General features: G+C 43.6%; 1 protein-coding gene across 4 annotated transcripts in view; it reads left to right on the top strand.

Annotated features, from left to right (window-relative positions):
- cfap20dc (CFAP20 domain containing) overlaps nucleotides 1-25359 on the top strand; it is a 548283-nt gene that overhangs the window by 413930 nt on the left and 108994 nt on the right. For all 4 annotated transcript variants that reach the window (XM_068051613.1, XM_068051614.1, XM_068051616.1 and 1 more), the window contains one exon: nucleotides 20462-20550. In XM_068051613.1, the coding sequence (XP_067907714.1) occupies nucleotides 20462-20550 (89 nt within the window). The remainder of the gene's footprint in view (nucleotides 1-20461; nucleotides 20551-25359) is intronic.

The raw sequence follows: 25359 nt of genomic DNA on the forward strand, positions 1-25359 counted from the left end.
TTTTGTACCAGTCTGCCATGCGGGACCTTGTCAAAGGCTTTACTAAAGTCCATATGGATAACATCCACTGCCCTTCCTTCATCAATCATCTTTGTCACTTCCTCAAAAACCTCAAACAAATTATTAAGACACGACCTCCCCTTCACAAAACCATGCTGTCTCTTGCTAATAAGTTCGTTTGTTTCCAAATGGGAGTAAATCCCGTCCCGAAGAATCCTCTCTAATAGTTTCCCTACCACTGACGTAAGGCTCACCGGCCTATAATTTCCTGGATTATCCTTGCCACCCTTCTTAAAGAAAGGAACAACATTGGCTATTCTCCAGTCCTCTGGGACCTCACCTGTAGCCAATGAGGATGCAAAGATTTCTGTCAAGGCCCCAGCAATTTCTTCCCTTGCCTCCCTTAGTATTCTAGGGTAGACCCCATCAGGCCCTGGGGACTTATCTACCTTAATGCTTTGCAAGACACCCAACACCTCCTCCTTTTTGATAATGAGATGACTGAGACTATCTGCACTCCCTTCCCTAGGCTCATCATCCACCAAGTCCTTCTCTTTAGTGAATACTGATGCAAAGTACTCATTTAGCACCTCGCCCATTTCCTCTGGCTCTACACATAGATTCCCATCTCTGTCCTTGAGTGGGCCAACCCATTCCCTGGTTACCCTCTTGCTCTTTATATATGTATAAAAAGCCTTGGGATTTTCCTTAATCCTGTTTGCTAATGACTTTTCATGACCCCTTTTAGCCCTCCTAACTCCTTGCTTAAGTTCCTTCCTACTGTCTTTATATTCCTCAAGTGCTTCATCTGTTCCTGGCCGTCCAGCCCTTACAAATGCTTCCTTTTTCTTTTTGACTAGGCTCACAATATCCCATGTTATCCAAGCTTCCCGAAACTTGCCAAACTTGTCTTTCTTCCTCACAGGAACATGCTGGTCCTGGATTCTAATCAGCTGACGTTTGAAAGACTCCCACATGTCAGATGTTGATTTACCCTCAAACAGCCGCCCCCAATCTAAATTCTTCAGTTCCTGCCTAATATTGTTATAATTAGCCTTGCCCCAATTTAGCACCTTCATCCGAGGACTACTCTTATCCTTATCCACAAGTACCTTAAAACTTATAGAATTATGGTCACTGCTCCCGAAATGCTCCCCCACTGAAACTTCGACCACCTGGCCGGGCTCGTTCCCCAATACCAGGTCCAGAATGGCCCCATCCCTAGTTGGACTATCTACATATTGTTTCAAGAAGCCCTCCTGGATGCTCCTCACAAATTCTGGCCCATCCAAGTCCCTATCACTAAGTGAGTCCCAGTCAATATAGGGGAAGTTAAAATCACCCACCACCACAACCCTGTTACCTTTACATCTTTCCAAAATCTGTCTACATATCTGCTCCTCTACCTCCCGCTGGCTGTTGGGAGGCCTGTAGTAAACCCCCAACATCGTGACTGCACCCTTCCTATTCCTGAGCTCCACCCATATTGCCTCGCTGCATGACCCCTCTGAGGTGTCCTCCTGCAGTACAGCTGTGATATTCTCCTTAACCAGTAATGCAACTCCCCCACCCCTTTTACATCCCCCTCGATCCTGCCTGAAGCATCTAAAGCCTGGAACATTTAGCTGCCAATCCTGCCCTTCCCTCAACCAAGTCTCTGTAATAGCAACAACATCATATTTCCAGTCTCTGTGATAGCAACAACATCATATTTCCAGTCTCTGCAATAGCAACAACATCATATTTTCTGGCCCACAAGATTGAAAACCACTTATCTGGTGGGGCCAACTGCTTCCACTTCTCTTTCACTGCCTGGCTTCTCAACCTGTAAGAAATCCATGCAGCAACAGTGAATTTTAAATTGCTTCCCAATTGCATTATAGGAGACTGATTTATATGAGTGAAGGAGAGACCCATCTCTTCATGGCGGGATACTTGGATGCCCTGATAACCACTGCTGTAAAAAAGGCGGCATGTTGGTGACATGTTCCCCATATTTAAGTCTATTAAGCACCCGCCCCCTTCCCCCTCCCCCCCTCCACTCCACCAACTCCCGGCCCTCTCACTCCAGTCATGGAGGGGTCATATCGAAGCCTGAAAGTACAAACTATGCTGAAATGATTAACAACAAGAGCAAAGTTGAATGATGATCAACCATCAGAATCTGAAGATTCAATTTGTACTGTTTGTATTTCTGCCATTCATAGAATAGAACAGAAACATCGAAAGTGTAAGGCACAGAAAGAGGCCACTTGGCCCATCATGTCTGTGCCAGCTGACAAACGATCCACCTATTCTAATCCCACCTTGCAGTATTTGGTCTGTAGCCCTGCAGATTACGGCACTTGAGGTGCATATCCAGACACCTTTTGAATGAGTTGAGGGTTTCTGCCTCAACTACCCTTTCAGGCAGTGAGTTCCAGACCCCCACCACCCTCTGGGTTAAAAGGTTTTTCCTCATCTCCTCTCTAATTTTTCTACCAATCACTTTAAATCTATGCCCCCTCGTCACTGACCTCTTTGCTAAGGTGAATAGACCCTTCATCTCCACTTTATCCGGGCCCCTCAAAATTTTGTACATTTCAATCAGATCTCCCCTCAGCCTTCTCTGTTCCAAGGAGAACAACCCCAGCTTATGCAATCTTTCTCCATAGCTGCATTTTCCAGTCCTGGCAACATCCTTGTGAATCTCCTCTGTACCCTCTCTCGTGCAATTACGTCCTTTCTGTAATGAGGCGACCAGAACTGCACACAGTACTCAAGTTTTATGAGTTATACAGTTCCCACTCCTGTTCCTAATTCGTATGTTCGTATGTTTCAGCATAACCTCCCTGCTCTTATATTCTATACCTCGGCTAATAAAGGAAAGGATTCCATATGCCTTCTTAACCACTTTATCGACCTGTCCTGCTACCTTCAGGGATCCGTGGACATTCACTCCAAGGTCCCTCATTTCCTCTACACCTTTCAGTATTTTACCATTAATCGTGTATTCCTTTGATTTGTTTGACCTCCCCAAATGCATCACGTCACACTTCTCCAGGTTGAATTCCATTTGCCACTTTTCTGCCCATCTGACCAGACTATCAAAATCTTCCTGCAGCCTACAGCTATCCTCCTCGCTATCTACCACATAGCCAATCTTTGTGTCGTCTGCAAATTTCTTGATCATGCCCCCTACAGGTATGTCCAAATTGTTAATAAATAGCACAAAAAGCAGGAAACCCAGTACTGAGCCCTGTGGAACGCCACTGGAAACAGCCCTTCAGTAGCTAAAACACCTGCCAACAATTACCCTTTGTTTCCTGCCACTGAGCCAATTTTGTATCCACATTGCTGCATTTCCCTGGATCCCATAGGATTTTATTTTTTTAACCAGTCTGCCACGTGGGACCTGATCAAAAGCCTTGCTAAAATCCATGTCAACCACATCAACTGCACTACCTTCATCAATCTTCCTTGTTACTTCTTCAAAAAATTTGATCAAGTTGGTCAAACAAGATCTTCCCATGCTTCCCATGGATCAAATCCATGCTGACTATCCTTGATTAATCTGTGCCTTTTGAAGTGACAGTTTATCCTGTCTCTCAGAATAGATTCCAATAATTTGCCCACTACTGAGGGTAGACTGACTGGCCTGTAATTATTTGGTCTGTCCTTCACTCCCTTATTAAACAGAGGTACAACGTTAGCAGTTCTCCAATCCTCCGTCACCACGCCTGTATCCAGTGAGGAAAGTGATGGTCAGACTTTCTGCTATTTCCTCTCTTGCTTCTTTTAACAGCCTAGGGTACATTTCATTTGGCCCTGGTGATTTATCAACCTTCAAGGATGATAATCCCATTAATACTTCCTCTCTCCCAATGTTTATCACATCCAATACTTCACACTCCTCCTCCTTAACTACAATATTTGCATCGTCCCCCTCTTTTGTGAAGACAGACGCAAAGTACTCGTTAAGAACCAAACCAATATCTTCCACCCCTACACATAGGTTACCTTTTTGGACTTTTATGGTCCCTATTCTCTCCTTAGTTATCCTCTTACTCTTAATGTATTGATAAAACATCTTTGGGTTCACCTTGATTTTGCTTGCCAATATTCTTTCATGCCCTCTCTTTGCTCTCCTAATTTCTTTTTTGATTTCACCTCTCCACTTTCTATACTCCTCTCGGCTTTCTGTAGTCTTGAGTTCTTGATGTTGGACATAAGCTTTCCTTTTCTGCCTTATCTTACCCTGTAGGCTCCTTGACATCTATGGGGCTCTAGATTTGGTAGTCTCACCTTTTTTCTTTGTGGTAATATGTTTACTCTGAACCATTTGAATCTCCCTTTTGAATGCCTCCCACTGCTCTGACACTAATTTACTTTCAAGTGGCTGTTTTCAGTCCACTCCTCAGTTTAGTAAAATTGGCTTTGCCCCAATTGAGAACTCTAACTCCAATTCTATCTCTGTCCTTTTCCATCATCATGTTAAAACTGTCTGAATTATGATCACTACCACCAAAATGCTCTCCCACTGCCACTCCATCCACCTACCCATCTTCATTTCCTAAAACTAAGTCTAAAAATTAATATTGGGGTAGTTAAAATCCCCGACTATAACTGCCCTATTGTTCTTGCACTTGTCAGAGATTTGCCTACATGTCTGCTCTTCTAACTCCCTCTGACTGTTTGGGGGTCTATAGTACACTCCCAGCATTATGATTGCCACTTTTTTATTCCTCAGCTCAATCCATATGGCCTCATTTGATGAACCTTCCAACATATCATCCCTTCTCACAGCTGTAATACATTCCTTGACCAAAATTGCCACTCCCCCTCCTTCCTTATCCCCCTCCCTCTCGTGTCTGAAAACCCAGTAACCAGGAACATTGAGCTGTCATTCCTGTCCCTCCTTAAGCCATGTTTCTGTTAATAGCTATGATATCATACTGCCACATGTCTATCGGTGCCCTCAGCTCATCTGCTTTATTTGCTATACTCCTTGCATTGAAATAGATACCCTTGAGCACTGCCAAACTCTTTTATTTTATTTTCAAACTTTTGTTTCCTCTGTCTTCCAGACTCATCCATTCATTTTCTGCCTTCCATTTTCATTTCTGATTTTGTCCCAACTGAGTCTACCCTCAGGTCCCCATCCCCCTGCCAAACTAGTTTACACCTTCCCCAACAACACTAGCAAAACGTCCCGCAAGGGGATTAGTCCCGGCTCTGTTCAGATGCAACCCGCCTGGCCTGTACAGGTCTCATCTCCCCCAGAGCCGGTAATCCTTGGTAATAATCCTTTAAATTGTGTCCCATATAGACTGAAGCTAGTTTGATCTGCTAATTGCTATTGTTTTTCAACCATAGACTGTATGGTAATGCAGATTGGAGTAACATTGGACATGCAAGTATACAGCATCTTATGGCAGGGCAGTTGTATGTGGTATTAAGATATTACTGGAGTCTGTGGAGCTTTATACAGATTTGAGCACTACCTTCTGAAGAGGGTAGATGATTGGGGAGCAAAACTAACAGAAAAGGGGGAATTTTTGCTGGCAGTGGGTTACATCGCCCCACCTGCTGATGTCATCATTATGAATCCCAGTGGATTGTAACTGCCAGGCTTCATCGACATAATAGACAGGATGTCAGCCCGATTGTATCAGTAACAGGCAGCCTGCCCATTGAGTGGGCAGGATTTCCAGCGGGCCTGTAGAAGGCTATTTAAAATGTGTATGCATCTCTTAAAGAGAGGTTGCATTAACATCACTGGCATTGGATTCTGCATTTGATAGAAAGATCTCACTCTCGGGGATGAGTTTGAGGCAAACGCCCATGTTTTCTGATACATCTGTGGATGTCCTAATTGAAGAGGTGAGGGCACTAGATGGAAAAAAGATACCAAAGCAAAATATTCAGCAGGCCTGAAGACAGCTAGTAGATGTAGTCAATGCTAAGGGCATTGTTCCCAGGACCTGGATTTAATGCAGAAAAAGATTCAATCATTATTCCCCAACAGCTATCTGCCAACGTTCCTTGATGGGTGGAATAATGGGGTGATGGTTGATTGGTGCTAAATGAAGGAATCGTGATAGCTGTCTAGATACCTGGTACAGACCTGTGGCAGTGATCACTGGCCAACTGCACATTGATGGTATGCAAGGCATACAAAGTGGCCAAAAGCAGCATGAAACTAGAAGATTGAGAAAACTTTAAAAGTCAGCAGAAAGCTACAAAAAGAGCCATAAAGAAAAGTAAGATGGAACATGAGAAAAAGCTAGCACAGAATATAAAGACAGATAGCAAAAGTTTCTATAAATATATAAAACGAAAAAGAGTGGCTAAAGTAAACGTTGGTCCTTTAGAGGATGAGAAGGGGAAATTAGTTATGGGATATGATGAAATGGCCGAGGCATTGAACAGGTATTTTGTATCGGTCTTCTCAATGGAGGACATTAATAACATGCCAGTAATTGACAAAGAGACAAACGTAGGTGAGGACCTGGGAGCAATCATTATTACGGAAGAGGTAGTGTTGGGCAAGCTAATGGAGCTAAGGATTGATAAGTCTCCTGGCTCTGATGGAATGCATCCCAGGGTTCTAAAAGAGATGGTGGGAGAAATAGCAGGTGCACTGACGGTAATTTTCCAAAATTCGCTGGACTCTGGGGTAGTCCCAGCAGATTGGAAAACAGCAGATGTGACGCCACTGTTCAAAAAGGGAGGTAGACAAAAGATGGGGAATTATAGACCGATTAGCTTAACCTCTGTAGTGGGGAAGATGCTTGAGTCTATCATCAAGGAAGAAATAGCAGGGCATCTCGATAGAAATTGTCCCGTTGGGCAGACGCAGCATGGGTTCATGAAGGGCAGGTCATGCTTGACAAATCTTTTGGAATTCGATGATGACATTACAAGCAAGGTGGACAATGGGGACCCAGTGGATGTGGTGTACCTAGATTTCCAAAAGGCCTTCGACAAGGTGCCGCACAAGAGGCTGCTGCATAAGATAAGGATGCATGGCGTCAGGGGTAAAGTATTAGCATGGATAGAGGATTGGTTGAGGAACAGGAAGCAGAGAGTGGGGATAAATGAGTGCTATTCTGGTTGGCAATCAGTCACTAGTGGTGTGCCTCAGGGATCGGTGTTGGGACCGCAATTATTTACAATTTATATAGATGATTTGGAGTTGGGGACCACGTGTAGGGTGTCAAAGTTTGCAGATGACACTAAGATGAGTGGCAGAGCAAAGTGTGCAGATGACTGTGAAACTTTGCAGAGGAACATAGATACATTGAGTGAGTGGGCAAAGGTCTGGCAGATGGAATACAATGTTAGTAAATGTGAAGTCATTCATTTCGGTAGGAGTAACAGGAAAAAGGATTATTACTTGAATGGTAAAAAGTTGCAGCATGCTGCTATGCAGAGGGACCTAGATGTCCTTGTGCATGAATCGCAGAAGGTTGGTCTGCAGGTACAGCAAGTAATTAGGAAGGCAAATGGAATTTTGTCCTTCATTGCTAAAGGGATTGAGTTTAAAAGCAGAGAGGTTATGTTGCAGCTGTATAAGGTACTGGTGAGGCCGCACCTGGAGTACTGTGTGCAGTTTTGGTCTCCTCACTTGAGAAAGGATATACTGGCACTGGAGAGGGTGCAGAGGAGGTTCACTAGGTTGATTCCAGAGTTGAGGGGGTTGGCTTATGAGGAGAGACTGAGTAGATTGGGATTATATTCATTGGAGTTCAGAAGAATGAGGAGGGATCTTATAGAAACATATAAAATCATGAAGGGAATAGATAAGATACAAGTAGAGAGGATGTTTCCACTGGCAGGTGAAGCTAGGACAAGAGGGCATAGCCTCAAGATTAGAGGGAGCAGATTTAGGACTGAATTAAGAAGGTACTTCTTCACCCAGAGGGTTGTTAATCTATGGAATTCCTTGCCCAGTGAAGGAGTTGACGCTTATTCAGTAAACGTCTTTAAAGCTAAGGTAGATATCTTTTTGAACAATAAAGGCATTAAGGGATACTGTGGGAGTGCAGGTAAGTGGATCTGAGTCCAAGAAAAGATCAGCCATGATCTTATCGAATGGCGGAGCAGGCTCGAGGGGCCGGACGGCCTACTCCTGCTCCTAGTTCTTATGATCTTATGATCTTATGATCCTTTCCTGTAACGAATGCTTCTGACTGGATTTCTGGTGCCTTTGATATATACTTGTTTGCAGCTATGTCTTTTTGTGCGAGGGAGGCCTGCCATTGCAGCAAATCCAGGAGCCCTTCCATTGTGACTGCTGGAGTCTATTGAGAAGGCTATGTAATCACTGACTCTGCCAAGAACTTGAGGCAAATAAATTAAGAGTAGGGACTTTCACTACCATAGGCAAAGCATGACCAAATAGCCCAGCAGATGGTAGGTCTTCTTGCAGGAGGCTGCAGAGGTTTGCAAGAACCTGTCAAGCGAAGTACAGCTTTCTTCCGTGCCGCTCCTAACATAGATCCAGGAAACTTACTCTGAGCCTGTTAAACCTATAGGGCTGCGTTTAGACCTTCTTTAAGCATTCCCCTTCACCTGCTGTCACCAAAAAGACCTGCTGCTGCACCTCGTGTGGGGCAACCGGCTACTGCTGTGGTTCATATTGCTGCCCTTCTTGGAAGCAAATCAAAATAGCTTTTGAGGGTGTGGAAGCAGAATAAATATAGAAAAAAAAGCAATTTTCAAGGCAACCTTTCCTGTAAAATATGATAAAATGCAATAGCAAACAGGCACCTATGATCTGAGTGTTTGAAAGTGGGTGCGCTTAAATACTGTCTCCAGTTGTGCCCCACTAGTGCCAGGCAATGATCATCTACAACAAGGGAGAGTCTGACTGCCTCTCATTGACATTCAACAGTATTACCATCATCAAATCCCCCACCATCAATAATCCAAGGTCACCATTGACCAGAAATTTAACTGGACCAGCCACCTAAATACTATCGCTAGCAGGTCATTCTGTGCTAAGTAACTCACCTCCTGACTCTCCAAAGTCTTTCCAACACCTACAAGGCACAAGTCAGGAATGTGATGGAATACTCTCCATATGCCTGGATGAGTGCAGCTTCAACAATACTAAAGAAGCTCAACAGCATGCCAGACAAAGCAGTCTGCCTCATCAGCACCCCATCCACCAGCTTAGGGGCAAAGCTACTTTCCATCTAGTATTCTGTAATGAGGCAGAGTTTATTAGTAATCTCATAGTAAAAGATCGTCTAACAAAAAGTGATCATAATACAATTGAATTTCATATTATTTGAGAGCGACATACTCAAGTGCAAGACAAGAATTTTAAACTTAAACAGAGCCAATTACATAGGTATGAGGCAAGATTTGGCTAAGGTTGATTGGGTAAATAGACTAAAGGTTGTGCAAGTAAATAGCCAGTGCAAAACATTGAAAGAAATGGTTCAAAATGTTATACAATAGTAAGTCCCATTAGAAAAAACTAAATGAGAAAGATCCATCCATGGCTTACAAGGGAAATTAAGGATGATATTAGATTAAAAGAAGAGGCTTTTAATGTGATGAAGAATAGTACTAAGTCTGAGGATTGGGAGAGTTTTGGAAACCAGCAAAAGTTGATAAAAAGGGAAAAATAGAACATGAGAGTAAACTAGCCAGGAATATCAAAATGAATTGTCAGAGGTTTAGAAGTATATAAAAAGGAGTGTAGCAAAAGTAAAAGCTGGTCCCTTAGAGGCAAAGACAGATGAAATTATCATGTGGAATCAAGAAATGGCAGAGACATTGAACAAATATTTTGTGTCAGCCTTCACAGTAGAAAATACAAATTACATACCAGAAATAGACAGTAGCCAATAAAATGTATCTAGACTTGGGCTAGTAAGAGTGAGGAGTTTAAAATAATTAATATCAGCAGAGAAAAAGTATTGGAGAAACTTAAGGGACTAAAAGCCAACAAATCCCCAGGACCTGATAGCCTGTATCCTAGGATTCTAAAAGAGGTAGCTACAGAAATAGTGAATGCACTGGTTATAATTTTCCAAAATTCCCTCAATTTTTGAACAGTATCAGTGGATTGGAAATTAGCAAATGTAATACCACCATTCAAGAAAGGATGGAGAGAGAAAACAGGGAGCTACAAACCAGGTAGCCCTACTTCAGTCATCAGGAAAATGCTGGAATCTAGCCCGTGCCTAGGCAAGCACAGTCGGGGGTGGGGGGGAGCGGGTGGGGGGACTGGGTAGCTGCCAGATGGGCAAAGAAGTCAGGGCAGGTAGTGCAGGAATTCCCAGAGGACATCCCACTTTCTAACCAGTATTCAGTTCTGAGTACCGATGGGAAAGAGGGTTCCTCTGGAGAATGCATCGAGAGTCATAACCGGAATATCATGGGTGACTCAGCTGTGCTGGGATGGAGAAAAGGGGACAAGATGGCAATAGTGGTAGGGGATTCTATGGTTAGAGGAACAGGTAGGTGTTTCTGTGATCGCAGACATGATTCCAGGATAGTATGTTGCCTCCCTGGTGCAAGGGTCATGGATATCACCGAGCGGTTACAGAGTATTATGGAGGGTGAGGGTGCACAGCGGAGGTTGTGGTCCACATTGGTATCAATGACATAGGTAGAAAGAGGGATGAGGTCCTGCAAAAAAATTTAGGGAGCTAGGTAGTAGATTAAAAAGTAGGACCTCAAAGGTTGTAATCTCTGGGTTTCTCCTGGTGCCACGGGCTAGTGAGTAAAGTAATAGGAGGTTAGAGCAGATGAATACATGGCTAAAGAGATGGTGCAGGAGGGAGAGCTTTAGTTTCCTGGATCACTGGGCCTGTTTCTGGCATAGGTAGGATCTGTGTAAGTTGGATGGGTTGCACCTGAACCGGAACGGGACCAAAACCCATGCTGGGAGGTTTGCTAGTGCTGTTGGGGGGGTGTTTAAACTAATTTGGTGGGGGGATGAGGTACAGAGTGGAAGTCCAGTAGGGGGTGATGTACAATCAAATATAGAAGAGAAGCTAAGTCAGTCTGGAGGGCAGAGTAAATATAGATCTGTTAAGGTTCAAGCAAATAATGCAAGGCTGGATTGTATCTATTTTAATGCAAGGAGTCTTACTAGTAAGGCAGATGAATTGAGGGCGTTGATTAACACATGGGAATATGATATTATTGCTATCACTGAGACATGGTTGAGGGAAGGGCAGGACTGACAGCTCAATATCCCAGGGTATAGAATCTTCAGACGTGATAGGGGAGGGGGGTAAAGGAGGAGGCGGCATTGCACCGTTGATTAAGGAGTCAATTACTGCAGTAAGGAGGGATGATATCTTAGAAGTTCCTCTAATGAGGCCATATGGGTAGAACTTAAAAACAAAAAGGGGGCAATCACTTGGCTGGGCGTGTATTACAGGCCTCCAAACAGTCAGGGAAAGATAGAGGAGCAGATATGTAGGCAAATCCCAGAGAGATGCAAAAATAATAGGGTAATAATAGTAGGGGATTTCAACTTCCCCTACATTAGAGGGGATAGTATTAGTTCAAAAGGCTTAAAGGGGGCGGAATTCTTCAAGTGCATTCAGGAGAGCTTTTTGAGCCAGCACAAGAGGAGGAGCGGTACTGGACTTAATCCTAGGGAATGAAGCCAGACAAATGGTAGAATTGTCAGTGGGGGATCATTTCGGGGATAGTGACCATAACTCTGTAAGATTTAAGGTAGTTATGGAAAAGGGCATAGAGGGACCGGAAATAAAAATACTGAATTGGGGGAAGGCAGATTTCAATATGATAAAACAGGATCTGGCCAAAGTGGACTGGGAGCAGCTTCTTGTAGGCAGGTGTACATCAGACCAGTGGCAGTCATTCAGAAAGGAAATAGTGATGGTTCAGGTCCAATATGTTCCCGTAAAGGTGAAGGGTAGGACCAACAAGTCAAGGGAACCCTGGATGACAAGGGATATAGAGGATTGGTTAAGGGGAAAAAAGGAGGCTTATGGCAGATTCAGAGCGCTGAAAACAGCGGCGGCCCTAGAGGAACATAGAAAGTGTAGGGGGGTACTTAAAAAAGTAATTCGGAGAGCGAAGAGGGGGCGTGAAAAATCACTGGCAGACAAGATAAAGGAAAATCCCACGGTGTTTTATAAGTATATTAAGGGCAAGAAGATAACCAGGGAAACAGTGGGGCCCATTGGGGATCAAAGAGGCAATCTGTGTTTGGAGCCGGAGGACATAGATGAGGTTTTGAATGATTACTTTTCATCTGTGTTCACTGTGGAGAGGGACGATGTAGGTGTAGTGATCAGGGAGGGGGATTGTGATATACTTGAAAAAATTAGCATTGAAAAGGAGGAAGTATTAGCTGTATTAGCGGGCTTAAAGGTGGATAAATCCCTAGGCCCAGATGAGATGTATCCCAGGCTGCTATGTGAGGCAAGGGAGGAGATTGCAGGGGCTCTGACACAAATTTTCAAATCCTCTCTGGCCACAGGAGAGGTACCAGTGGACTGGAGGACAGCGAATGTGATACCATTATTCAAGAAGGGTAGCTGGGATAAACCAGGTAATTATAGGCCTATGAGTCTAACATCAGTGGTAGGGAAACTATTGGAAAAATTCTGAGAGACAGGATTAATCTCCACTTGGAGAGGCAGGGATTAATCAGGGATAGTCAGCATGGCTTTGTCAGGGGGAGATCATGTCTAACAAATTTGATTGAATTTTTCGAGGCAGTGACTCGATGTGTAGATGATGGTAAAGCAGTTAATGTAGTCAACATGGACTTCAGTAAGGCGTTTGATAAGGTCCCGCATGGGAGATTGGTTAAGAAGGTAAGAGCCCATGGGATCCAGGGCGATTTGGCAAATTGGATTCAAAATTGGCTTAGTGGAAGGAGACAGAGGGTGATGGACAAGGGTTATTTTTGCAAATGAAGGCCTGTGACCAGTGGTGTACCACAGGGATCGGTGCTGGGACCCTTACTGTTTGTAGTGTACATTAATGATTTAGACGTGAATATAGGAGGTATGATCAGTAAGTTCACAGATGACACGAAAATCTTTGGTGTCGTAAATAGTGAGGAGGAAAGCCTTAGATTACAGGACAATATAGATGGGCTGGTAAGATGGGTGGAGCAGTGGCGGATGGAATTTAATCCTGAGAAGTGTGAGGTGATGCACTTTGGAGGACTAACAAGGCAAGGGAATATGCAATGGGTGGTAGGACCCTAGGAAGTACAGAGGGTCAGAGGGACCTTGGTGTACTTGTCCATAGATCACTGAAGGCAGCAGCACAGGTAGATAAGGTGATTAGGAAGTCATATGGGATACTTGCCTTTATTAGCCAAGGCATAGAATATATGAGCAGGGAGGTTATGTTAGAGCTGTATAAAACACTGGTTAGGCCACAGCTGGAGTATTGTGTACAGTTCTGGTCATCACACTATAGGAAGGATGTGATTGCACTGGAGAGGGTGCAGAGGAGATTCACCATGATGTTGCCTGTGGAGCATTTCAGTTATAAAGAGAGACTGGATAGGCTAGGGTTGTTTTCCTTGGAGCAGAGAAGGCTGAGGGGGAACCTGATTGAGGTATGCAAAATTATGAGGAGCATTGATAGGATAGATCGGAAGAAACTTTTTCCCTTAGTGGAGGGGTCAATAACCAGGGGGCATAGATTTAAGGTAAGGGGCAGGAGATTTCGAGGGAAGTTGAGGAAAATATTTTCACCCACAGGGTGGTTGGAATCTGGAACACACTGCCTGTAGGGATGGTAGAGGCAGGAACCCTCACAACATTTAAGAAGTGTTTAGATGAGCACTTGAAATGTCATAGCATACAAGGCTACAGGCCAAGTGCTGGAAAATGGGATTAGATTGGATGCGTGCTTGATGGTTGGTGCAGGCGCGTTGGGCCGAAGGGCCTGTTTCTGTGCTGTAAAACTCTATGACTCTATTATTAAGGAAGTCTTAACATTGCACTTGGAGAATCATAGTATGGTCAGACAGAATCAACATGGTTTTGTGAAAGGGAAATCATGTTTGTCAAATTCATTAGTTTTTTTGAGAATGTAACGAATAGGATAGATAAAGGGGAGCCAGTAGATGTAATATACTTGGATTTCCAAAAGGCATTCAATAAGGTGCCACACAAAAGTTAATACGCAAGATAGACTTAATAATATGTTAGCATGGATGGAGGATTAATTAACAGACAGGAAGCAGAGAGTATGGATAATTGGGGCATTTTCAAGTTGGCAGGCTGTATCTAGTGGAGTGCCGCAAGGATCAGTGCTGGGGCATCTGCTATTTACAATCTATATTCATGACTTAGAGGAAGAGACCAATAATAATGTATCCAAGTTTTCTGATGATGCAAAGCTAGGTGGGAATGTAAACTGTAAGGAGGACACAAAGAGATTGCAAAGAGATCTAGACAGGTTAAAAGAGTGGACAACAAGGTGGCAGATGGCGTATAGTGTGAGGTTATTCACTTTGGTAAGAAGAATAGAAAAGCAAAATATTTTTTAAAGAAGTGAAATTTTTAATTGTTGATGTTCAGATAGAATTGGGTGTGCTTTTACAAAGAACACAGAAAGTTAGCATGCAGTTACAGCAAGCAATTAGGAAGGTAATTATCACATTGGCATTTATTGCAAGGGGACTGGAGTACAATTCTATAGGGCTTTGATGAGACCACACCTGGAGTACTGTGTGCAATTTTGGGGCTGTGTTTTCAGGTCCTGCCAGGGGAGGGAATGGAGGAGGAAAGGAGATGAAAGTACCGGCACTGGCTGGAGTGACAGTTTCCCAGCGCCAGCGGGTTTCACCAGGGTGAGGGGAGGGTGGCCATGAGATCCTGCCTGATCCATTAAGGAGGCCAATTAACATTGTTAAAGACCTCATTAAGTAGCATATTGTGATTTTCACAGGGGCGCACGGGCTGCACACACTGTCTGGGCAGACCAGCTGAATGCAGGTGAATGCACACTCCTGGCCGGCCCAGGGAATTAACTGGGCCCCATGAAAGTGTGAACAGTGCAGAGAGGGACTTGGCCATTCGGAAAGAGGTGCCATCGGCTCAGCACAGGTGGTGGGGAGAGTGGGCAGTAAGTGCTCAGGCAGTGCAGGGCATCATCGCTCTCCTGGCATCATGGGGGCAAGAGAGGAGGGGGCACGGCTGCCAAACAATTGGGGATCAACTGAGCACAAGGAAGGTTGCAGGCTAACAATGGTGGCACAACTCTCAGATTTTGGGGCCAGTAGCGATGAGAAGCAACACCCTCCTCAGGAAGGGCAGAACTCTGGGCATTAGGAGGGCAAAGGAGAGGGATGAGGGACAGGAAGGACATGGAGGCCATACTCTCGGCATAAGAACTACCGATGAAGATGGAGCTACCCGTAGATGTCTGACAGCCAGTGTCGCAGGAGATTGTGACTCTCCCAGCAGATGGTCACAGACACAGACATCTGTGCTCTCATCACCAAAAACCTCACACCACACAGCAGCGGTCGCAGTACCCTGTCAGTAGCCATCAAAGTTACTGTGGCTTTGAACATCTTCATTTCTGGCTCCTTCCAAGGATCCATTGTGGACCTTGGTGGCATCTTGCAAATGGCTGGACACCACTGTCTCGCAGGTCACTGATGCCCTATTTGTGACAGCTGGACAGTACATTCAATTCCAGACAATTGCGGCCTTGCAGGCACAAAGGTTAGTGGGTTCGTTGCCATCACTGGATTCCCCCGCCATCACTGGATTTCTCCCAGATGCAGCGCCTCATCAATTGCACCATGTGGCCATCAAAGCACCCAATGACCGGCCAGTCAAATTCATCAACAGGGGGGGCTTCAGCTCCCTCAATGGTCTACTCACTAGGGCCACCATTGAGCAGGCCATTGGGCTTTTAAAGATGTGGTTCCAGTGCCAGGACTGGTCAGGTGGCTCCCTGCAATACGCACCTGCAAAGGTCTTGCCCATTGTGGTGGTCTGCTGCCCACTCCATAACGTGGCCCTCCAGAGAGGTGTGAACCTTGAGGATGGTGAGGCCCTGGAAGAACACAGCTCATTGGAGGAAGAGGAGTAGCAGGACATGGAAGAGGAGGAGGAAGCACAGGTGGAGGGGGGCGATGCAGAACACCGAGGTGTCCTGGCTGAACAAGGTGGTGTCCGGGTCCCGTGCAGAGCTGGAGGGTCTCGTCAGGATGCCATCAACATCAAGGATCATCTGATTAAGGCACATTTCAACTGAACCCCTCTGACCCAGGATGAATGGCATGGTATGGAACTCACTCTGAGCCATCTTTGCTAACACTTCCATTGAAGACGCCCTGGAACATGGAAACTGTTACTGCCAATGAAGGATGCACAACTGTCCAGAGGTTTCACCATCACTGTTGACAAATCCTTTCTCTCTTTTGCCACTTCATACCTCTTTTCTTGCCCTGCCATTATTAAAAGGAGGCTTACACACCTGGCTTTGAGTGTCAATTGTGATCATAAAGGAAAACAGTGCATAGTTACAGGAAGAAGACACTCCAATGAGCCACTCGATGCTCTGGGCGATGCAGTGAGCTCCATGCTCAGCCACTTCTACATGGTGCTGTCCTTGTAGCCTTGGAGGAGGTGGAGGCAGCCTGCTCGCATCGAGGCTGAGATACACGTGGCAGTTGTCCTCACTGTGGAGGTGCCTGTTTGGGCATCACTGGAGGCTGCTGCACCTGAATCATTTCAAAGGCAGCCTCCAACACTGGGCCCTGCTGCACAGATGCTCCCTCTGTCAGAGAGAACAAGGAGGCCAAAGATGTTGATGCTGCTCCGTGAGAGGTGGCACTCTCATCCTCCTCGGTGGCATCTCAGTCCCTGGCTCGTGCTCCGGATGGCTGGAGGGGAACACCAGCTGGAGCGCAACTGTCATCCCCTCCAGACAACCTGATGACATCACTGCTGCTTCACGCTGTGAATGCCAGTAAAGAACACTGAAATCAGTTGCAGCACAGTAACAGAGGTGAAATTTCCGCCAGAGAGGTCATGTGACTTATTTCGTGGTCAGCAGCAAGCATCTTTGCTTACCTGCTGACTGCAAAATCTGGCCCAAATTCAGCCTATATTGATTGTTTTAAAACACTAAAAATTGAACCAGACCCAACAATCTCTTTGAGTTAGTCAGTCTGCCATTCTATTATATGTTATCAAGAAAATGAGGACAGATTTGAATAGAGAGAAGGGAGATATGTTTTAGTTTAGTTTAGAGATAAAGCACTGAAACAGGTCCTTCGGCCCACCGAGTCTGTGCCGACCATCAACCACCCATTTATACTAATCCTACACTAATTCCGTATTCCTACCACATCCCCACCCTGTCCCTATATTTCCCTACCACCTACCTATACTAGGGACAATTTATAATGGCCAATTTACCGATCAACCTGCAAATCTTTGGCATGTGGGAAGAAACCGGAGCACCTGGAGGAAACCCACTTTTTTTCTTTTTTTTTATGTAGCTGTAGATTTCTAGACTGGGAAAATTGAGAATTAACCTAACGGAAAAGTAGGAATTGATATGTCACTTTTCCCTATTTAAAAAGTACTGTGACCTGTATCAAATGATTGATTATTTTAGGTAGAAGTACTGCAGGGTACCCTTATAGTAGTAAATCTGTTAATCAATATGATTCATGTCTGATAGCTCATTTTTGTTCAGGCTAGCACCAAAAGTCAAATTGCATAAGCAAACAGGATATTTAATTCGTATTGCAGAACAACACAATGTTGTTTTGTTTAGGTTCGAACCAGTTACAAAAGCAATGATAGATATTACATTGAGTTGTCCTGCCATCGATGGCAGAGCAAACATCTTGGAATTCAACAAGGTGACCTCATTTACTGTTTCTTTCAGGTATTTTTGTTATAGTGAATTACAGAATAAATGTCATTTATTAGCTTCTGTATCGAGGAATAGAGCTTTTGTAATGACCACTCTTGTCCTTTTTGGTTTATCTGACCGCAGTCATTTCATGCATGAGCAGAAATTTCAGATTTCAAGAAGATTCAGTAATCTTCCCATAGCCTTATACTGAAAGGTACATAAGAATGAGGTTACAGCACCACCAAGCGGTAATTGGAGACTTTAGTAGTGATATGAAAGTTAAAAAGCAACTGCAATACTTTATAATTCAAAATTAAATTTGTGATTTAACGTAGCAAAAATGCATTTTCCACAAGATTTTCTTTGTGATAATTTTAGTATTGAATTAAACATTTCTAATTACCAAGTTAAAAAAAAATTGCCATAAGATGCCACAACAAACAATTTGCATTTGTACAGCACCTTTAACATTGGCACTTCATCGGAACATGATCAAACAAAACTTGACACTGAGACATACTAGGAGATATTAGGACAGGTGATCCAAAGCCTGGTAAAAAAGGTAGGTTTTAAGGAGCCTCTTAAAAAATGAGAGAGAGGCAGTGAGGTTTAGGGAGGAAATTAATTTGAAATCCTAAACATAACCTCATTGTTGAGGCTTTCCCTGAATCAGTGTTGTCTCTTAATATTTCCATTTATATGAGGAAGTACAGAAGTATTTATGCAAGATAAGAGCAAAATACTGTGGATGTTGGAACTCTGAAATGAGTTCAGAAATACAGAAATACTCAGCAGGTCTGCCAGCATCTGTGTAGAGAGAAACAGAGTTAATGGCTGGGATTTCACGGGTGGACGGGAGCCAGCACCAACTGAAAGTCGGTAGCGAACCCGCTTCCACCTCGTCTGGGGATCCGACCCGCATTTTACGGGTCCCCAGGCTTGAATCTTTCTGAGGCGGGACTTCATCCCACTTGAGGCCAATCAGTGGCAGCTCTTAGTCCCAGCGGCAGTGGCCACTGCTGGGTCTGCAGCCCAGCCGAAGACATGGAGCTGGTAAGACAGGTAGGTTTTGGTTGCCTCGCCGGGGGTAATCGGTTGGGCCACAACGGGAGTGGGGGGGGGCGGCGTGTTGGGTGCTGGGGGTGGTTGGGGTAGCGGGGGCAGCCCTGCTCACCCCCCGGAATGATCGCAGCCACCTGGTTTTCCCAGGCGGCTTTTCCTGGCTCCAGGACGCTGACTTGCCATGTGTAAAATCCGCGTGGAGGCGGGTGAAGGCCTTTAAGAGGCCGCTAAGTAGCCACTTAAGGGCCTTGATTGGCCTGGGGGGGGGCGGGCCATTTTTCAGCCACCCACAAGCCCAACATAAAAGGAACAGCAGAGGTGGGAGCAGGTTGGGAAAGCCTCCCGGAGCTTCCCGCTCTATTTTACGCCACCGTCCCACCATCAGCCAGCTCGTTGGGGTGGTGTAAAATTCTGGCCAATGTTTCAGGTCGGTGACCCAGAAATATATATGTATGCTTGGATTGTAAATTAAATATAAGCTGACTATTTTATTGTAGTACCCTGGGACTTTAAGATTTGTAATCTTTTTTCTTGCAATGTGGACATCAATGTCATGGCTGCCATGTATTATGCATTTTAAGTTGTCTTCTTCTTGTATCACTGCAGTCCATCTGGTCAAGGTACTCTCACAATGCTGTTACGTAGGAAGTTTCAGCCTTCTGACCCAACAACATTGAAAGAACAGTGATATATGTTCAAATGAGGATGCTGTGTGACTTGGAGGACAACCTGAGGGTGATCATGTTCCCATGAGTCTGCTGCCCTTGTCCTATGTGGTGGTAGGTTTGGGAGTTGCTGTAGAAGATGCCTGGATGAGTTGCTGCACTGCATCCCATAGATATTATGTGCTACAGCCATGGTACACCAGTCATTCTCCCATCCAGGCACCTGGAGTGTAATCCATCATACTCCTGACATGTGCCTTGTAGATGTTGCAGAATACCAAGCCTGTGACCTGCTCTGGTACCCACATCATTTATGTTGGCTTCTTAGTTTACAGATAAATATATTTTACAAGTACTTTTCTGATTGCTGACTGATGGTAAGAATTGGCTGAACACTAGAATAAATTCTCTTTTCTACTTTACTTTTGGGGAATGATTTTCCTTTTTATTTGATTGTCATGTTTTCAGATAAGAATCTTTTAAAAAGAAAACCTCTGTCCTTTGAGATAGAGTTGTGGTATATTCATACCTTCCCATTTATTTATTTTTCTGTGTGAATTTAAGGCCATGTTGTTCTTCCCTTTGCATAAACGGGTGCAGAATTGTGTTGTTCTAAACATTTGCGAAGCAACTGCTATATCTAATTTTGTTTGAAAAGGTAATGAGGTTTCTCACATCAAGCCACTGGAGAGATTGTGCAATTAGAAATTGAATAAACTCATCTCGCTATAACTCAACCCAGGACAAAGACTGTGGAATTTTATATTCATTCTTTTATATCGCATAAGTCCTTTAGGAGGACCAGTCTCCATACTTCACTTGCTTGATTAAAAAAAGTACCAGTTTAAAAGAATCTTTACATGTCATTATCTTACAGATTTTCCTGTCTTTTACAGCCAGTCAATCAGGGCCATCACTACCAAGATGAAATGCTTTTGACTCTGTCTCAGAAAAAAATGAATCCACTTCTTCTTTCAAATCCACGGTAAGCACTGATAATGATTCTATATTTCAGGTTTTCATTAGTCCTATCAAAATTCATCTTAATGTGTTGCAGCATTCATGCTGATGTGTCAATTAGTTTTGCACTCCAAAATTTGCCTTTGCACTCTGTTCTTCGTATTTTCCACCCAGTTCAGGATTAGACGAGTTTGTCCATGAAGAAAACCACAAAAATCAGTCGTTAAATGTATTTCTGATGTTATGATGTTGGAATATTAACCATGTGATGTATTTCTTTACCAGGGGTTGTTATAAACTCTTCCCTTGAAATCCCTCTTCCCTTTTGTTAACCATGTGTTAGTATGGATGTGTTTTCCACATCTCTCCTCAATCCTTTGAAGAATTTTAGCGCTGTGTTGGGTTTATCGTTTCATTATACTTCTAACTAAGATTGAGTGCAAATTACCAATTATTGATTTTTCCTACCATAATCTGTCTGCTTGATATATTTAAGCAGATCAAAACTTTACAAAAAAGTGGTCTGGCATTTTGTGTGTCTTCTACCCACTTCAGTTTTCATGAACATGTAATCTAGGTGGAGCACTTTAGTGTTGGAACATGCTCATAGAGGAAAATCACACCAGACTTCATTAAATAGCCCCAAAATGCAGAGAAAGTTTATTTTAGTCAGCTCGGCTTTATAATATGGGCACACCATCAATTGAAGCAAGCTTCATGCCACCAGAATCGGCCCACTCCCACATATCTTCCACTACCTAAACTACGGCTGGTACCAAGAGTGCAGCTAACTTATCATCATTTGTGAATGCAAGAAAAAAACTTTGGGTGTGCATCCTAAATCTGCTAATTTTTCTATATCGTACTCGGTAATCTTGTAGGTGGCTGCAAGCTACCAATGAGCTCCAAAATACAATATTGTAACTGAAGAATGGGTGAATATTTGGCTTGTATGAGGAGATGGTCTATACAGCCCAGGTTGGTAACACTCAGAATATCTGCATGCCTGAGAGAAACAGGCTCAGTCCTTTTGCAAATATATATTTGTTTAAGAATTAATATAATTTCTTCTTTCTAAACTACAATTAAGAATCTGTTTAACAGTTAAGCTGCATATTCAACACATACAGACAGAAAATGTTTGTGTAGAATGTAACAGGCAGGGTATAATATACCGAGAACTTTGATCTTTGTTGCAGTAATCATCCTGTATTCACTAATGTCATTACATGCTTGTAGTGTTGCCTGTGTAATGTTTATGGTTTTTACTGCAGGTCCATGTTTTCCACCTGCTGTTAGAAACAGCTGTAATGAATTAGAGCCCAATGGCTAAAATACTAATTAAGCCAAATATTATAGCATGGAATGTGACTAAAATTGCCTGCATTTTGTGACTATTTAATGAGTGCAACATAAAATTGAATTTGATGTAAACTTTAGTACTTTACACTCATTTACACAATTTATTGTAATATATATTGGTAAATACAGATCTGCTGTGTGTCAGATAACTATGGGAAATCATCAACGTTTAAAGTGCCAATCATATTGCATTTTGGGCAATCCAACCAAGTTGCAAAATACTACAATTACCATTAAGTTTGTGTTACACACTTGATTTAGTTGGACAAACACAAATTTCAATTTAACTGTCATTCTATAGACCATGTTTAAATAAACTGAGACAAGACATGGATATGTTACAGAAATCACAACCCAGAGAATCAAAGAGCACTACATGTTCCAAAATACTTTGCAAACTGAAATTGTAGGACACTGAACCACTTTGCAGCATTTGAGGGCTTTAGAATTCTGAATTGGAGCCTGTTTTCATGCATCGAAGAAGTGATAATATAGTGAACTGATAAAAAAAAAATGACTGTTTAACTGATCTCTAATAAAATGGAAATTATATTTCATTTTTACATTGTTTCAAAAATGAAAACCATTATCCTCACTGGTTCCAGTTCAAAAATTGCATTAATTTTTACCAAAGTGCAAGTTCATTAGTAACATTCACTGGAAGGATTCTCCAAAAGATCAGCCTCTGAAATAGCCCATGAGCCACATACTTTATTCCAAATTGTGGCATTCATTTTCCCAGGCACAGTTAAGGGTTCTTCAGGAATAAATTCAGCCGATATTTTGAATGCAAATGAATCATCCATGTCAGCATTGACATTGCATTTTTAAAAATATTTTTATCAGACGGTGCTCATCACAAAGACTACTGCCCAAGAAATTAATCACTATGGTTTCAAAACTAGCAGAAAAATGGATACAAATGGTAAAAGAGTATTTTATTGATTTATAGTGTCTGTTATATAAATTGCTATTTGTATACATATTCTGTTGTCCTACAGTTATACATGCTTGATGTATGTATATGTTGAATCATATCAAATTTGAAAATGAATTTATTACAAATATCTAAGGGCTCAATAAATGAAGTCTGTTTTCCCCTGATATATTTATTTTATTTTTTTGTGCTTATTAAGGTAAATGGCATTAGTGCTAGGTAATGGAAACCTTCCTATTTCAGCCATTCAGTGCCACTGTCAAGCACTTCCAGTTGAGTTCCAACACAACCAGACGCAGCACAAACCTACCTCTACTCTGTCCCAACAATGTGCCTCAACGCCAACCTCAGGAGCATACTTTCTTCTTTTTCCCACAACAGTGATCTCCATGAGTGAGATTATCAAATAGATCTGAATTAGGAAATAGTTCTGTGCTGTAAGACAACCACATTTCCCATAAGTGTCATATGGAGACTGGAAACCAGTCTGCCACGTCTCTGACCATGTACTTGTAAGGCTTTTGTTAAGGCTACCTTTAATTCAGGCACCTTCCTCAGATCATTCAGCCCTTTCTCCTATTACTGATTATTTGTATTCATTTCTTTGTGTTATACTAGTTGAAGCATTTTGACACCTAAAGCTCATTGGAGTTTTATTGGGAACCATCTCAATGTCCTTTTGCGTTTAAAGAACCATTGTAGTCATATTTGCAGTTTTTGTTCACCAAAAGAATTTTTGGAGTCACCTGGTATTTGTATATTACTTAGCTAGCTTTGGCACCACTGTGCAGTAAGTCACACTCATTAACAAAGAACAAGGGGTGCTTTTCAAGTTGCTGAGCTGTTTAATTTACAAGATCTGATTGAATTTTGGTGGGAGGGTTTCATCTACCACTGTTTTTCAAACTCAGCAGTAAATATGTGGTTATCACACATCACCATTAAAATCAAATATGCACACATACAGACGATGATATATCCCTGTCATCTCTCCGCCCACCACCCCCATGTATTATTTCAGCAAATCATTTTGCTGAATATGCTTAGCTAAATCTCGAAACAACATAGATATTAAGCTATACAGCACACTCTGGTTTGACCTAACAGTCTCAAATTTTGGGCTGAATTTTGTGGAGCTGGTGGGGGGGGATACCAAAACCGGGCCAAAAAGGCAAGGGGAATCCCGCCTCCGTCCTTTGGAGCCCCCGGAGCAAGTTAACAGCGCTCAGGCAGTTAACTGCTCAGCGCCGGGGTCCCCATTCCTTTAAGGATGGGGATCCCACCTGCCAGAGCTACAGCCATTCAGAGGACTGGCAGCTCAGTTGTATCAGCAACACCACCGTGAGTGGTAGCCACTGCCGGTACTATACCAGGCCTGGGACCAGGCCCAGCGCTGGAGTCCCGGACCCCAGGTAAGTGTGGCAGGGTTGCTGGGGCCAGTCCAGCAGGTTCTGGCGAGAGGGGGGAAAGTGATCGTTGAGGGCGGTGGAGGCGGTGGGGCGGGTGTTTGCACAGGGATGGCTTTTGCCACTAAGGATGCTCCATGGAGCACAGATTTCCCATGGAGGAGACACTCCCGTCTCTCCAAAGTCCACAGGGAGACCACCTTGTTTTACTGAGCAACCTTCCGCCGCTGGTATAATTCCAGGGACAGTGGGAAAAGGTCCTTAAGTGGCTATTAATGGCCACTTAAGAGCATCAATTGCCCTCTGGGCGGGAAAGACGTCTTCGGCCTTTCCTGCCCCGACTTAATTGCAGGGTGACGGGAAGGCGACGGGCACTCCGCCCCCCCCCAGCTTCCATCACTATTTTAGAGCCCCACCTCCCATCCCATCTCCCAGTGACCCATAAAACTGTCCTTTAACTTCAGACTTATAGGGCTGAATTTTATTAGCTCACCGCCGTTCTCAGTGGCAAGCTTCAAAACGTGTGTGTTACATGCGCGAGACGTGTGCCACGGAGCCACTGCAATATTTCTTGCAGCAGCTCATTAACATAGAAGGGACAGACCACCACCCCCCCCCCCCCCCCCCACAGTGACATAGAGGGGGAAGGTACTTCATCCCCTGCAAAGTCCGGCACCTGTGCCATTTTTAAAGGGCTTCAAGCCCTGACAGGTAAGTTAAGTTTTAAAGAGAACTGCACATGGAATTTAAACAGTCAATGAAAGATCAAAGCCCCTCTTGCTCCCCTCCAAAGACCAAACAAGATATTTATTTCCCTCTCCCCCGACCCCCCTCTGATAAAACTTATTTGCCGGTCCCGATCTTTCACCCCAAACTTTAATATCTTTGCCTTTCAACTTCTTCCCACCATCCCTCAGCCAATCGCAACAGTTTTCCCCCTCCCACCCCGCCATGAAAACTGCATTCATCCCCCCTCCCCAACAGTGTTCCGTCTCGGATCTCTGAACGGAGAGCTGAAGGTGCGGGACATCTGACAATCAGCCAGAATAGCGGCGTGGGACAGCCATTGCTACAAGGTAAATCATTATTCATTCATTTTAATGTAATTAACATATTTAAATAAAGTCTC

This window comes from Heterodontus francisci, chromosome 19 (assembly GCF_036365525.1).
Source record: "Heterodontus francisci isolate sHetFra1 chromosome 19, sHetFra1.hap1, whole genome shotgun sequence".
In the NCBI taxonomy this organism is placed as follows: domain Eukaryota; kingdom Metazoa; phylum Chordata; class Chondrichthyes; order Heterodontiformes; family Heterodontidae; genus Heterodontus; species Heterodontus francisci.